This window comes from Canis lupus, chromosome 20, assembly GCF_003254725.2.
Source record: "Canis lupus dingo isolate Sandy chromosome 20, ASM325472v2, whole genome shotgun sequence".
NCBI classification, from domain to species: domain Eukaryota; kingdom Metazoa; phylum Chordata; class Mammalia; order Carnivora; family Canidae; genus Canis; species Canis lupus.
The window spans coordinates 54,589,285-54,603,546 of record NC_064262.1 but is presented as its reverse complement, the minus strand read 5'-3'; the positions used below and the strand labels follow the sequence as shown (position 1 = coordinate 54,603,546).

At 47.0% G+C, this 14,262-nt stretch overlaps 1 protein-coding gene across 8 annotated transcripts in view; it reads left to right on the top strand.

The window, feature by feature from the left end:
• Positions 1 to 31: 31 nt before the first annotated feature.
• The window catches only part of CATSPERD (cation channel sperm associated auxiliary subunit delta), a 52,297-nt gene continuing 38,066 nt past the window's right edge, over positions 32 to 14,262 (top strand). For 2 of the 8 annotated variants that reach the window (XM_025457122.3, XM_049097470.1), the window contains exons 1-5: positions 454 to 610; positions 2,391 to 2,445; positions 3,284 to 3,360; positions 10,439 to 10,511; positions 11,253 to 11,367. In XM_025457122.3, coding sequence (XP_025312907.3) covers positions 537 to 610; positions 2,391 to 2,445; positions 3,284 to 3,360; positions 10,439 to 10,511; positions 11,253 to 11,367 — 394 coding nt within the window. In that variant the 5' untranslated portion in view covers positions 454 to 536. Of the gene's footprint in view, positions 406 to 444; positions 674 to 1,769; positions 2,124 to 2,390; positions 2,446 to 3,283; positions 3,361 to 10,438; positions 10,512 to 11,252; positions 11,368 to 14,262 lie in introns of those variants that run through there. The other 6 variants (XM_049097471.1, XM_049097472.1, XM_025457124.3 and 3 more) reach the window with 6 other exon arrangements.

Below are 14,262 nucleotides of genomic sequence, written 5' to 3'. Positions count from 1 at the left end.
TTACAGGGGCGTGGGGGCGGGGTTGCGCTTCCGGCGCGCCGAAAGCGCCTCTGGCTCACGTGGAGGGCTGTGGGCGAGCTCCAGGGCTCCTGGAAAGCGAGCCGCTGGTGCTGCAAGCGCGGTTGCGAGGACGCATAAGCAGCCCGGTGCTTACACTTGGGCTTAGGCGCGCGGGCGACGTGCGCTCACGCTCTGGAGCGCGTCCCGGTTGGTTGAGCAGCGTTTCCCGGGACACGCTGTGCACATGCCCAACCTAGCCCGTCCACGGGGGGCCGTGTGCGCCAGTCGGAGGCCCGCTGGAGGGTTCGCGAGACGATGAACGCAACGCACGCTCCGACTGGAGAGAGCGCGAGCGTCACCGCGCGAACAGCCAGGCGCTCGAGGAGGGGGTCCCCAGGAGTTGAGGTGCGCATGCGCAGACGCCAGGCCTCCCGGGTGCGGGCCACGTGCTCAGGTTCCAGTCTGCGCATGCTCAGACGGGAGGCGGCGCCCAGCGGCGGTTGAAGCGCTTGGGTGGCGTTGGTTCTTCCGACAAGATGCTGGTGTTGATGCTGGTGGCGGCGACGACCCTGCAGCCCTGCTTGTTTGCCAGCGCTCGGCAGCTGTGCCGGTGGGGCTGCCCTCTCCGGGGAGGGGTGCTGCCCCGGGTCGGGGAGCGGGCGCCAGCTTGACCGTGAGCAGAGCCTCCGCAACCTCGTTAAGGCTTCTTAGCTTCCTGTTGGAGAAGTTGCACTCGGTGTTTCCCGTTCTTTCACCCCAACTGCTCCAGCCCATCACCGGATCCCCCATTGCCGTTCAGAGCTTGGCCCCGATTCCCGCCCTCGGAGCCTCGTGCGCCGCCGCCACCCTAGCCGAGGGCTCTTCTCCGACCCACTCCTGCAGCCGGAGGGATCGTGTGTAAACGAATCCGATGGGACATGCCCCGGCCGTTTGTGTGTGGCGCCAGGGATAAAACCCAAGCTCCTGGCACAGCCTGCATTTCCCCACGCGGTCTGGCACTCAGGACACTCTGGGGTGGGGCAGCATCCCTGGCCTCCACTCGCTATAGATGCCAGTAGTCCTTCCTCCCCCAGGCTTGAAAATCCATCAGAAATGTCTCTAGTTAGGCACTGCCAACTGTCCCTTGGAAATTTGAGAAGCACGGATCTGGCACCTGCCCACCCCTGAGTCAATGCTCCAGTCACCCCATCCCTTGAACAAGCCCAACTCCGGCCAGCCTTGGGGACAGGGGAGATGGCACTTGCTACACCCTCTGCCTGGCACACTTTGCTTCCAGATTTCTCCATGGCTGGTTCCCGATCCTGGTTTAAGTCATTCTGATCCTGACTTAAGTAGCACGTCTCTTTATTTAAAGCGCCCCAATTCCCATAATGGCTTTTTTCCTGTCACTGACTTCTGTTACTGTTTTGACCCCTTTTTTTTGTCTAGTGCTGTCAGTAGATTAGCTACACGAGGATGTGGAGTATTTATCTCACTGTGTACAGAACATTTTTAAATCTCAGTAAATATTAGTGAATACTGTATAATAGGTGCCAAGGGGGGTAAACAGATAAATGCTAACAGGGTTTATCCCTCAGGGAACTGCTGCCTGGAGTAAGCTGTCATACTCAGCAGGGCCCCCGTTGGCCCATGAAATAGTAAATGTGCACTTGCGGTGCATGGCCTAACTTGATCTTTACAACAGTTCAGTGATTCCTTAACCGTGTCTTATAGATGTGAAAACAGACCCAGTGGAATTACTCATTGGCTTAAAGACCTAGCTAGTAAGCAAAAAGTTTTCCAGTAAGATTTACCAATGAGATTTGTCTCAAAGTTTGGAAATATTGGTCATATCCAATTATCCCATATCTTCACATGGGTTCTCCAAGCATGGTGCTAGACCACCACCGCCAGCAGCAGCACCTGGGAATTTGTTAGACTTGCGATCCTCGGATCTACTGTATCAGAGACTTGGAGGTGGGGCCCAGCGATCAACAGTTTATCAAGCCTCCAGGTGCTTCTGACACATGTCAAGATGGAGAATCTCTGCTCTAAGCTATAAACTACCAACACTCTCTAGCCACCAATACCATCCATCTCCCTGTGCCTGGCCACAGCTAAAGAGAGAAAGACAAATCCTTGGAGTAAGAGTTCCTAATCTGGGGTCTGCAAATGAGCCTTTATGAGCTCTCAGGAATTAAATCTCCATTTTTGCATATTTGTGTGTGTGTGTGTGAGAGAGAGAGAGAGGGAGAGGAAGGCCCACAGTGTCATCAGATTTTCCCAGGGCTCCCGTTACCCTAAAGCATCAAAACAGGTACTTGAGCATTAACTCAGGGGTACCCTGGTAGGAGTCACGTTGAATATTCAATAAAAAATGACAGATGGTCTCTCTCATCACTTACCTCTAGTACTCACATGGTGAGGACAGGAAAGGTGTTTCATGTCAGACAGCAAATTCAAGGGGTACGTGGCTCCATATACCTCCCTCTCGCTCTTCGCTTTCGGAACTAACACTTGCCAGTATTTCTCAGGTGTCAGTTTTGTGTCAGGCATAAAACATTATCTAATCCCTACCATTGCGCTTTGAAGCAGGCTTAATCTTTCCCACTTCACTAAAAAACTAATTGGAAGTGATCACATAACATGAAGGAAGCCAGGAGATGGAAGTGGGTTTAGAACGCAGCTCCCTTTTTCCAGCGTTCATTTGCTGCATTGTAGCTCTGGAGTAACGTGAAGCACATGAGTTCCTTTGCTCACATGACATCCTGCAAGAGGGAACTTTTTTTTTTTCTTCCCCACCCCATGTGTGTCTAAAATACAGGGAGGAATATTTCACCTTTTAAAATGTATTTCCGTTGACATTGCATTATTTCAGAACTGATATCTGCATTTCTAAATCCCCTCCAAGCGCCTGGTCCCTAACATGTTAGCTTTACAATTCCTCGTCCTCTGGCGTCTCTTTCAAATAACTAATGATTTGCAAATAAGCAGTAACCTGTACAAGGAATGAATGTGATATCAATAATTATCTTGTGAATCTTCATTTTTAAATTTTGATGTAATTATAGATACACAGCAAATTGCAAATATAGCACAGAGGTGTCTCAGGTACCCTTCACCCAGCTTCTCCCACCCCTTTGACCTCTGATGCCACCAGAGTGTACTAGGAAAATAGGAGAATCACATTACATTCCTCTTATCCACCTACCTCAATTTCATCTTTACATTTTCAGTATTATATGTTAGGAAATTGTCTCAGCTGTTTGTTATTATTGAAATTAAGATTTGTCTATCTCTCTAGGACCAACTGTATTTTTCGTCTATGACATCACACTTGATTAAGCATCCTTGCAAGAAAAACATAGCCCTGTATCTAGGGTAAGTGACCATTTTATGTACTGTTACCTTCCCTTTTATTAAAGCATTAGATTTGCCCTCATTCATTCAACAGACATTAAGGAAGGTGGCTCTGTCCTGGGTTGCTGCTTGTTGGCCTGTAGGGAGTTCATAGTCAAGGTGGGGGTCAGAGGAAGGGAAATGAAGAAACCAGCAAATAAAATCACGAGTGAATAGTATGGTACCACCTGTCACAGATCCTGGATATAATTAATCATTGTGGAAGCAGGGGCAGGGGGCATTCAAAGGACTGGGAACACCATGCCCAGGGTGCACTTGGGATCATCACTGTGCAAGGGGTAGAACAACAGGTGTGCAAACCATACTGAAATGTTCACCCTTAAACCTAAGGGCGGTGGAGGGTTTGGGGCCACACAGTTTGTGTTCAGGAGGATTTCAAAAGCCCAGGCCAAAACAAAAACAAAACAACATGCTAAAACCTAAACAAGAACAACAAAAAACAGGGATCCCTGGGTGGCGCAGCGGTTTGGCGCCTGCCTTTGGCCCAGGGCGCGATCCTGGAGACCCGGGATCGGATCCCACGTCGGGCTCCCGGTGCATGGAGCCTGCTTCTCCCTCTGCCTGTGTCTCTGCCTCCCTCTCTCTCTCTGTGACTATCATAAATAAATAAAAATTTAAAAAAAAAAAAAAAAAAAAGAACAACAAAAAACCGGGATCCCTGGGTGGCGCAGCAGTTTGGCGCCTGCCTTTGGCCCAGGGCGCGATCCTGGAGACCCACGACCGAATCCCACGTCGGGCTCCCGGTGCATGGAGCCTGCTTCTCCCTCTGCCGGTGTCTCTGCCTCTCTCTCTCTCTGTGTGTGTGACTAGCATAAATATTTAAAAATTAAAAAAAAAAAAGAACAACAAAAAGCCAACACCCCCCCACCCCCCAAAGAAAAAGCCTAAACAGAAGGCAAGGCCATACAGAAGAGCAGGAGGGAGCTTAGCAGGACTTGTCAATTCTCCTGAGGTGTGGAGGATGGAGGTGAGCAAGCAGTTTACGATGGCTCTCAAATTTCTGGTGGAAGGAACGTGGGAGGGAGGGGGGCGAGAGGTGGCAGCTTGTGATGGCTTGCTGCCTGCAAGACACCGAGGACACAGGAGGCCAGAGACGGGAACACAAGGTCATCATCTGTACGTCAGTGGTGGTTCTGGCTGTGGGCAGTCACACAGGGATCACATGTTCAGCAGCCATAGGTTCTGGTGAATCTTGATTTTTATACAGCAGGTGGGAGAAGAGAAAGAGAAATTGGAAAGCAGGAGACCTAGAAGCTGAGGAGGGCAGGAGCCCGGGAGGAGGGATGTCACAGAAAAGGCAGGACACATGGGTGGGGAAGCAGCCAACAAAGCAGTGGGGCAGATGGGAGAGAGAGCAGGGACACGGAGGTCCCAAGGCTTATGTCACTCTCTCCAGAAGCCAAGACATTCCAGTTCCTGCCACAATGTGGATGAACCTGGAGGATATTATGCTCATTTGAAATAAGCCAGACCCAGAAGGACACCTCCTATGTGACTCCACTCCCAGGAAGTCCCCAGAGGAGGCCCGTCCACAGAGACAGACAAGAGATGGTGGGAGCCGGGGGTGGGGCAGGGGGCAAAGGGTGAGTACTTTCTGGAGACAGGGTCTCTGTATAGGGAGATGGAAGGTTCTGGAGACACTGGTGGGGGTGGGTGCACGGCGGGTGTTTCATGTCACCAAATGGACACTTTAAAAATGATTATAATGATGTATTTTATGAATTTTTTCACAAATTGTGAAATACACACTTTATATTGTGTAGTTTTACTGCAATTTAAAAACATTTTTAATTAATTAAAATTAAATACAGGGATCCCTGGGTGGCGCAGCGGTTTGGCGCCTGCCTTTGGCCCAGGGCGCGATCCTGGAGACCCGGGATCGGATCCCACGTCGGGCTCCCGGTGCATGGAGCCTGCTTCTCCCTCTGCCTGTGTCTCTGCCTCTCTCTCTCTCTCTGTGACTATCATAAATAAATAAAAAAAATAAAATAAAATAAAATTAAATTAAATTAAATTAAATACAGTGAAAAATCCACACAAACTAACCATGTTTCAAGCGCTCAGCCACCTCGGACAGTTCAGAAACAGAGTGTTTCCATCATCACACCTGCTTTAGAGCAGGAGTCACAGATGATGCCCCCACCCCCGGCCAAATTCAGCCCGCCACCTGATTTTGTATGGCTGCTGAGTTAAGAATAGTCTTTACACTTTACATTGAAAAAAAAATCAAAAGTAGAACCATATTCTGCGGCATGTGAAATGATATGAAACTCAAATCCCGAGATCCCTGGGTGGCTCAGCAGTTTGGCACCTGCCTTCAGTCCAGGGTGTGATCCTGGGGTCCTGGGATCGAGTCCCATGTCGGGCTCCCTGCATGGAGCCTGCTTCTCCCTCTGCCTGTGTCTCTGCTTCTCTCTCTCCCTCTCTCTCTCTCTGTGGATCTCGTGAATAAATAAAATCTTTAAACAAACAAAAAAACTCAAATCCCAATGTCCATAGTAAAGTTTTATTGGTACGCAGCCACATCCACGGGGTTGCATATTGTCCATGGCAGCTTTTGTGCTACAATAGCAGAGTTGAGTGGTCAAGACAGAGGCCATGTGGCCCCTAAAATATTTCCTATCTATCCTTTTACAGAAAAAGTTTGCCAGACCCCCTGTTTAGAGCATAACATCCTTAAATGAGATACCCAGAACACATTGGAGTGAGACAAATTCTGATTCCAACAGCTTCTGGAAATGACACATTCTGTAATGCCCAATAAAATGGTGAAAATGTTACTTTTCACCTACAGTGTTGGTGAGGATGAGGGCAAACGGGGATGAGGCTAAGTGTATCTGGGCAGTTTTGGAGAATCTGTCAAAATGTTGAACATGTTCTCAGACACAAAAATCCCATTTCTTGGCAGTTAACCTAAATTTGTAACTTGTTTATGTTGCTCATGTGTATGCTTCCTGAGACCTTTGTCCCACCTGGAACCTCTCCCTAGAATGTCCTTTCTTCTTGCAGTCAGGGGGAAGAGCATCCCAAGTGGCAGGGGCAACGTGTGCAAATGCCCCCAAGGCAGGACCTGGCTTGAATTGTTGGGAGGAACAGCTCAAGTGCAGTGATTGGGGGAGGAGCAAAAGGAGATGTCAACAGTATCAGATCACATGGGACTTTGTAAGGTGTGGTGACAAATTTGGATTTTAGGGGGAAGCCACCAGAGGGTATGGAAGGGAGTGGCGCAATCTGATGTCTCTTCTAGAGAGCCACTAATTGTTGGGTGACAAAGAGGAAGCAGAGAGGGGAGATGGCAGCAGGATGCAAGTGAGGGGCTGAGGCTGTGGTCTAGTGAGAAACCAGGGAGGCAGCATTGGAGGGAGACAGTGGTAGGAAAGTAGTACATGAAATCTAGTGGTTCAGAGGAGGAAGGGTCTGGAAGGGAATCAAGGAAGGCTGCATGGAGGAAAGGGCATCAGTTACGCAATGAATTGAGTTGTGGAACCTTGGCTGGGGAGAAACAGTGGGGCATCAGCCCAGAGAAGGACACAGAGCTCTACTTGGCTAAGAGTTGGCCGCCTCTCTTTCAGCGTAAGGACGGAGTGCCTCCCAGGATGAATACAAGTTGGCTTTGAGGGGGCATAGGCCATATCAGGTGGCGTGAAAGAGGGACGCAATATGTGTGAGGCTGGAGTGTAAAACTGAAGTCTAAGGTAGTGAGAGGGGAGGATTCTGGGCTTGCCCCCCCAGGAGAGGTTGCACAACAGTGGGAAGCATTGGTGGTTGTCACAACTGGGGGTGCTACTGGCATCTGGTGGGCAGAGGCCAGGGATGCTGCTCAGCCTCCTACAGTGCAAAGAACTGCCCCTTGTGAGAGTCATGTGGTCCCAATGTCAGCCGCGCCAAGGCCAGGGAGCCCTGGGGTAGGGACACAGGTAGAGCTCAGATCATGGACCACCCTGTAGACCAGTTAAGATGTCTTGCCTGCGATCCTACAGGATATAGGTAGCCCCTCAAGATTTCTGAGTGGGAGCATTTCTGATTTCTGATTGATGCCAGCAGCCACTGCCTTTGGAATTGACAGTTATTTTTTGCTATAATATCATATGTCTAATTTAAACATGTTTCCCGTTTTCTTTCCCTTGTTTATAGACATCCTATTGTGCTGCCAGCATGCCATCTTCTGCAAGACTGGCACGAGAGTCCCCTACTTTCTAATTCACTGTTTCAAACATTTTTAAATTAATTAATTTATTTATATGACAGAGAGAGAAGCACAGAGCCTGACACAGGGGTCAATCTTACAACTCTGACATCCTGACCGGAGTCAAAACCAAGAGTCAGATGTTTAACCAGCTGAGCCACCCAGGTGCCCCTCTAATTTACTGTTTTAAAGTTGTGTCTAAATCCAGACCACATAAACCTTGGAGGAAAGCATATTAGTGAGGCATTTGACCTTTAGCCTGCGAACAACATAGTGTTGGTTTTGCGTGTTCTAAAGTTTGTCGTTACTTACTTCTGGATTTTTTTTTCTTTTTTTTACTTCTGGATTCTTAATTAAGTTTCTAATAGCTCCAGTTCCTGGAAAACTGAGCCACTATATATTGATTTCAACCCCAAACTTGTTTCTTTGTATTTTTTTTTTCCTAGTGAACTAAAGAAGGTCTTGTAGGGCAGAAGCAAGGCTTGGTCATCTTTATGTCCCCAGAGCCTGGTATCCAATAAAAGTTTGCCAGATGCATGAATGAATTAGTGGTTTTGGTTCTTTTTTTAAAGATCAAAATAGGTGAAAACCTTGTAGTAGTTCTGAAAACTCTTGTTCAGAATACTCACCTCAGGGGTGCCTAGGTGGTTCAGTTGGTTAAACACCTGACTCTAGATTTTGGCTCAGGTCATATTTCAGGATCATAAGATGGAGCCCTGCATTGGGCTCCATGCTGGGCATGGAGCTTGTTTGAGATTCTCTGTCTTCCTCTCCCTCTGCCCTTCCATCCCACCAACCCCCATATCCCTAGCTTGTGCACACACATGCTCTCTTTCTCTCTTTGAAGAAGAAAAGAAGAAAGAAGAAAGAAGAAGAAAGAAGAAAGAAGAAGAAGAAACAACTCACCTCAATGACAGATTCTAAAACAGAAACAAAACCCAAGGGCACCTGGCTGGCTCAGGCCATTAAGCATCTGACTCTTGATTTCAGCTCAAGTCTCAATCTCAGGGTCATGAGTTCAAGCTCCACATTGGGCTCCATGTGGGACATAGTGCCTATTAAAAAAAAGAGAGAGAAAGAAAAAGAAATAAAACCCAAAAATAAGTAAACAGGTAAAAAAATATTCCACAGTTTATGCTTCAGTGTTCCTTTCGCCTCCAATGTGTTATTGATTTTGATGTCAACTGGATACTTGCTGAAGGCGTTCAACCCTGTAAAAGAGACAATATAAAGGTAAAAATAGGGATCCCTGGGTGGTGCAGTGGTTTGGCGCCTGCCTTTGGCCCAGGGCGCGATCCTGGAGACCCGGGATCGAATCCCACATCGGGCTCCCGGTGCATGGAGCCTGCTTCTCCCTCTGACTATGTCTCTGCCTCTCTCTCTCTCTCTCTGTGACTATCATAAATAAATAAAAATTTTTTAAAAATTTTAAAAATAAAGGTAAAAATAACAGAGAATTCTATCATTTTCATTCAACTTTATATCAAAGGTCCCAGCCAGTGCAATATGACAGGAGAAAAACTTGAAATGTAAAACACATTGGAAAGGAAGAGACAACATTTGCCAAATCCAAGAGTATCAGCTACCAGAAGGAACAACTGAGTGTAGCAAGATGGCCAAATACAGCACAGACATTGAAAACATCAACACCTCTCTTATAAACTAGCCATGGATGCTCAGAAAAGGCAGTTAGGAAAAAGCATCATTCCGAATAGCAACAAAACCTTTAAGATGCATAAGAATTAACTCAGCAATTCCTTTCTGTCTAAAACCATAAAACTCTGCTGGAGGGAGCAGGAGAAAGAGATCTGGAGAAGGAAGCAATATACCATGTTCATGGATGGCCTTTCACTTCTTAAACGTTTTCTGCCTGAGGGAACACATTGTTTCTTTCACGCATACACATTCCTGGTCTGAAACCTTTTACTTTAGTGGGATCAGAACCGTATAAGTGACAAAAGTGGAGTGCATCCTATGTAAGGCAAGCTGTCACTTAATGTACATTTTATGTAATTTTGTATGTGACATGGTCAAGTGACATGACTTTTTAAAAATGTTATTTCAAGAAGTCAAACACCCGGTCTATAGAGATTTATTCATGCAAAGATGAAAGATGATAGATAGTTGAATACATAGATAGAACCTAACCTAATCTCATTTTTATTTTTTTATTTTATTTTTATTTTTTAAATATTTTATTTATTTATTCATGAGAGACAGAGACACAGGCAGAGGGAGAAGCAGGCTCCATGCAGTGAACCTGACATGGGACTCGATCCCAGGTCTCCAAGATCACACCCTGAGCTGCAGGTGGCGCTAAACCACTGTGCCACTGGGGCTGCCCTAAATGTCGTTTTTTTCAAAAGATTTTATTTACTTATTCATGAGAGACACAGAGAGAAAGAGGCAGAGACATAGGCAGAGGGAGAAGCAGACTCCATGCAAGGAGCCTGATGTGGGACTCGATCCCAGATCCTGAGATCACACCCTAAGCTAAAGGCAGATGCTCAACTGCTGAGCCACCCAGGCGTTCCCTAAATTTCATTTTTAAAAAGGTGGAGGGAGGGCACGTGAGTGGTTCATTCAGTTGGGCATCTGACTCTTGATTTCGGCTCAGGTTGTCATCTCAGGGTAATGAGATTGAACCCCATGTCTGGCTCCGTGCTCAGTGGGGAGCCAAACATGGGGCTCTCTCTCCCTCTGCCTCTCTCTCCTGCTCCTATGTGCACCCCTCCTAAAATAAATGTTTTTTAAAAAGGAATTTTGTTTGAGTAGACCATTTTAGCATGCCTGATGTCATCTTTTTTTCTTGTGTGAAATTGTTCTAATTTAACTTTTTATTGTCTGTTTCAGAAGACGACTTTTTTTCACGAGAGATAATTTCAGAAGTAGTCTCCTTCCACTTTCCATCCCTACATCAATGAAGGTAGTTATTTTACTGGATCATATGAAGGATTCTCAACATAAGTAAGATTTGGTGGAAGATACAGTTTAGAAATATCACACTAGTCCATTTTTGTTAGTTTGAGGGCTTATATTACAATGTAAAGTATATTACATTACAAAGTAAAGACATTGAGAGCAATTTCTAAGCCAGAAGGGTTGATTCTATTCTGCTCTTATTACTAAGATAGGCTCCCCCCTCCCCCCAAAGAAGAGTTGTTGGAAATGCTCCTTGTAATGGTTTGTGTGTTGTGAATGGATAGATTAGGTGCACTAATCTCAGGGCCTCCCTAAATTGTCCTAAACAAAAACAGAAAAACCTTTATTTACTCTCTCAGTAACATCTTGAAAAATTATACCACTGGCCCCTACACTAAAGAAGGCTTTGCCATCTATTCAAATGCCAAGGTTTCCCTTATAAGCAACACGCTTATCATGTATTTTCATCGTCCATGATTTACACTTTAGGCTTTATCCTCAGAGAAAGTTTTGATAAGGAAGAAGGAGAATCGATAAGGAAGGAGGAGGTATCCGAGGGCACCAAACACCAATTCCAGGCTCTCAGTTTCTGTTCCAGCTGACCCCAAATATTCAGTTCCCAACACCTAGGAACCAAACAGCTCTTGCTGGCACACAGGTTTCTTAAATCTGCATCTCAATGTCTTACTTCCCGAATTGTCTGAAAGGATGCACTTGCTGATACTCTGTGTGTCATTATTTCTAGGCTGGCCTACCGGAAGTAACATCGGCACACATCGCTGGCTCAGTACTGCTGTTAGTAGTCAGTCGAAAAGTCTATATTTACAATTATGAAGCCAATTACTGGAACACATCTATAGGTACATGTGTTTTGTATTTTTAAAAATATTTTTTGCAACCCGCCAACATCCAAGAACAGGTTATTCATTTTCGAAATGCAAACAATGCCACTACTTGGATGTAGTGCCCCAAGACACTGCCTCGTCCTTTAAAATTCAAAATGAATATTGAATGAGTTCAATATGAATTCAATATTCATTCAATATGAATGAATTCAATATTCATTCAAATGAATATTGGTTGTAGGGCTGAACGTAGGGCTCAAATGAATATAGGGTTGTAGGGAACCTAGTGTCAGGGACTGTAGTTACAAACCACAAAAGCCTGCTCTGATGTGACTGGAGTAAGTCAAGGACATTGATGAGAATTGCGTTGGAGTGGATGCCAGAGAGGACGGAGGAAGGCCGGGAATGACTCATACAAGCTTGGTGACAAGGCTGAGAGATAAGAATATTCGGTCTCACCTACTGCCCGTTAGGGACAGGGAATAGGAGAGAAGATAAGCCGCATGAAGAGAGTGAAAGAAGAGGAGCCTCACTAGGAGGCAAGGGGATGAGGTCGAGAATGAAGACAAGGGAGGTGCCATTCTTTAGAAAAGGATGTTCGGGTACCCATTGTGATGAGAAAGGGGTCAGTTTGGGGCACCTGAGGGGGGCTCAGACGGTTGGGCGTCTGACTCTTGATTTCAGCCCTGGTTGTGATTTCAGGGTCATGAGATTGAGCCCCCCACCAGGTTCTGCTGTCAGTGGAGTCTGCCTGTTTCTCTCCCTCTGTTCCTGCCCCCTCCTTCTTAAATAAATAAAATCTTAAAAAATTATTTTAAACCAGAAAAGAAAAGAAAGGGGTCAGTTCAAGGTTTCTCAACCCCAGCCCTGACATTTAGGGCTAGGTCATTCTCTGTGGGGGGCCTCCCTGGTCACTGTAGGGATGCGGGGCAGCAGCCCTGGCCCCATCCACCCCCCTGCCAGGAGCACCTCTCTCCCACTGCATCCTAACACCACAAATGTGCCCAGATGTCACCCAGTGTTCACTGGGAGCCAAAATCTCCTCAGTCGAGAGCCACAAGGGTTAGTCGATCACCATCTGGCAATTCGTTCCTTATTCTTTTGCTTCACTTACATTGGTTTTGGCGAAAGATTGTGGATCCCAGGAAGGGGAACCTTGCCCAGCCAGTGCCCTCCCTGCCAGGTGCTTGCTGAACCCTGGCAGGTGAGGGGCTGACAGTCCCCAGGAGGGACAGAGAAGCACAGCAGAGGAGCCACACCTTAGTTTGGACATGACTCTCAACAACCAGGTGACCGGATGATGCTGAGTGAATGGTGCCTGGGGTGGGAGGTAGGGGGTGCGGGAACTGGGCACAAGTGCAGTGTCAGGTGGGCAGGTAGAGAAGGTACCTAACCCAGGTGGAGTGGGCCCCCAGGGCTTCTGTTGGGGTCTGTAGTTTTTTTTTAATTTTTATTTATCTATGATAGTCACACACACACAGAGAGAAAGAGAGAGAGAGAGAGGCAGAGACACAGGCAGAGGGAGAAGCAGGCTCCATGCACCGGGAGCCCAACGTGGGATTCGATCCCGGGGCTCCAGGATCGCGCTCTGGGCCAAAGGCAGACGCCAAACCGCTGCACCACCCAGGGATCCCTGTTGGGGTCTGTAGTAACAAGCCACAGACACCTGCTCTGACCGATCTGGGGGCCATGTCTTCAATTGTCACATCCACACCAAACGTGCAGCTGCCTCCAAACCTCGAGTCCATCCATTCTCAGCAGAACCGACCCCCCTCAGCCAAACTGCCTCCTAGCCCTCCCAACTTCCTCCCTCTCTATCCCTCCCTCCAAAATTCACCCATGAGCTTGCTCTTGCTTTGCTGTCCAGTCCTCCATCCCCCTCCTGACCTCCACGTCAGTTCTTTTCTCTCTCACACTTCATGCCTCTTTTTCCTTTTTGGGGGGAGGGTATAACACTCACATAAAACTGACCATTTTAACCATTTTAAAGTGTACAATTCAGCGGCATTTAGTACATTCACAGTGTTGTGCAACTATCACCACTATCTAGTTCCAGAACATTCCATCACCCCAAGAAGAAAGACCATCCCCATCAACAGTCATATCCCACCCCCTTCCCAGCCCCTGACAACCACACACCCTCTTCCTGTCTATCTGGATGAGCCTGTCTGGACATCTCACACACGTGGAATCACACACTCTGTGACTTTTTTTGTGCTGGCTTCTCTTGCTGAGCATCGTGTTTTGGAGCTTCCTCCCCATTTTAGTGTGTGTCAGCAGCTCGTTACTTTTTAAGGCCCCCTCCTTCTTAAATAAATAAAATCATAATTTTTAAAAAACCTAAAAAATAAAAGAAAGGAGTCAGTTCAAGGTTTCTCAACCCCACCACTGCTGACCTGTAAGGCCAGGTCATTCTCTGTGGGGGGCCACCCACAGAGATGGGTGACTGATCAGAGATGATCAGTGATGTTGAGAGCATCTTTTCCTGTCTTGTTGGCCACGTGTATATTTTATTTGGAGCTGAAGCTTCTGCTTTTACAATAGAATTAAAAAAGAATGCCTCCCTAAGAGAAAGGAGCCCTTCCTGCCATTTTGGCAGAGTCCTAAGAGTTCCCACAAAACCATTGGATCTCAACTGTGACAGGAATGCCCTCCAGATGATACCTGGCAATATCTGGAGATATCTTTAGTTGTTAAGACTGGGGGAGGATGCTTCTGGCATCCAGTTAGCAGAGACATAGTATAGTGCACACAGGACAGCCCCTCAACCAACAACAATCTGGACGCAAATGTCAGTAGTGTCAAGGTCGAGAAACCCTGCTTTATATTTTCCCCTGAAATTTAGGGAACTCATGGTTTGTTGGCTGGTTGGTTGGTTTGTTTATAGTGGGTTGCATGCCCAACATAGGG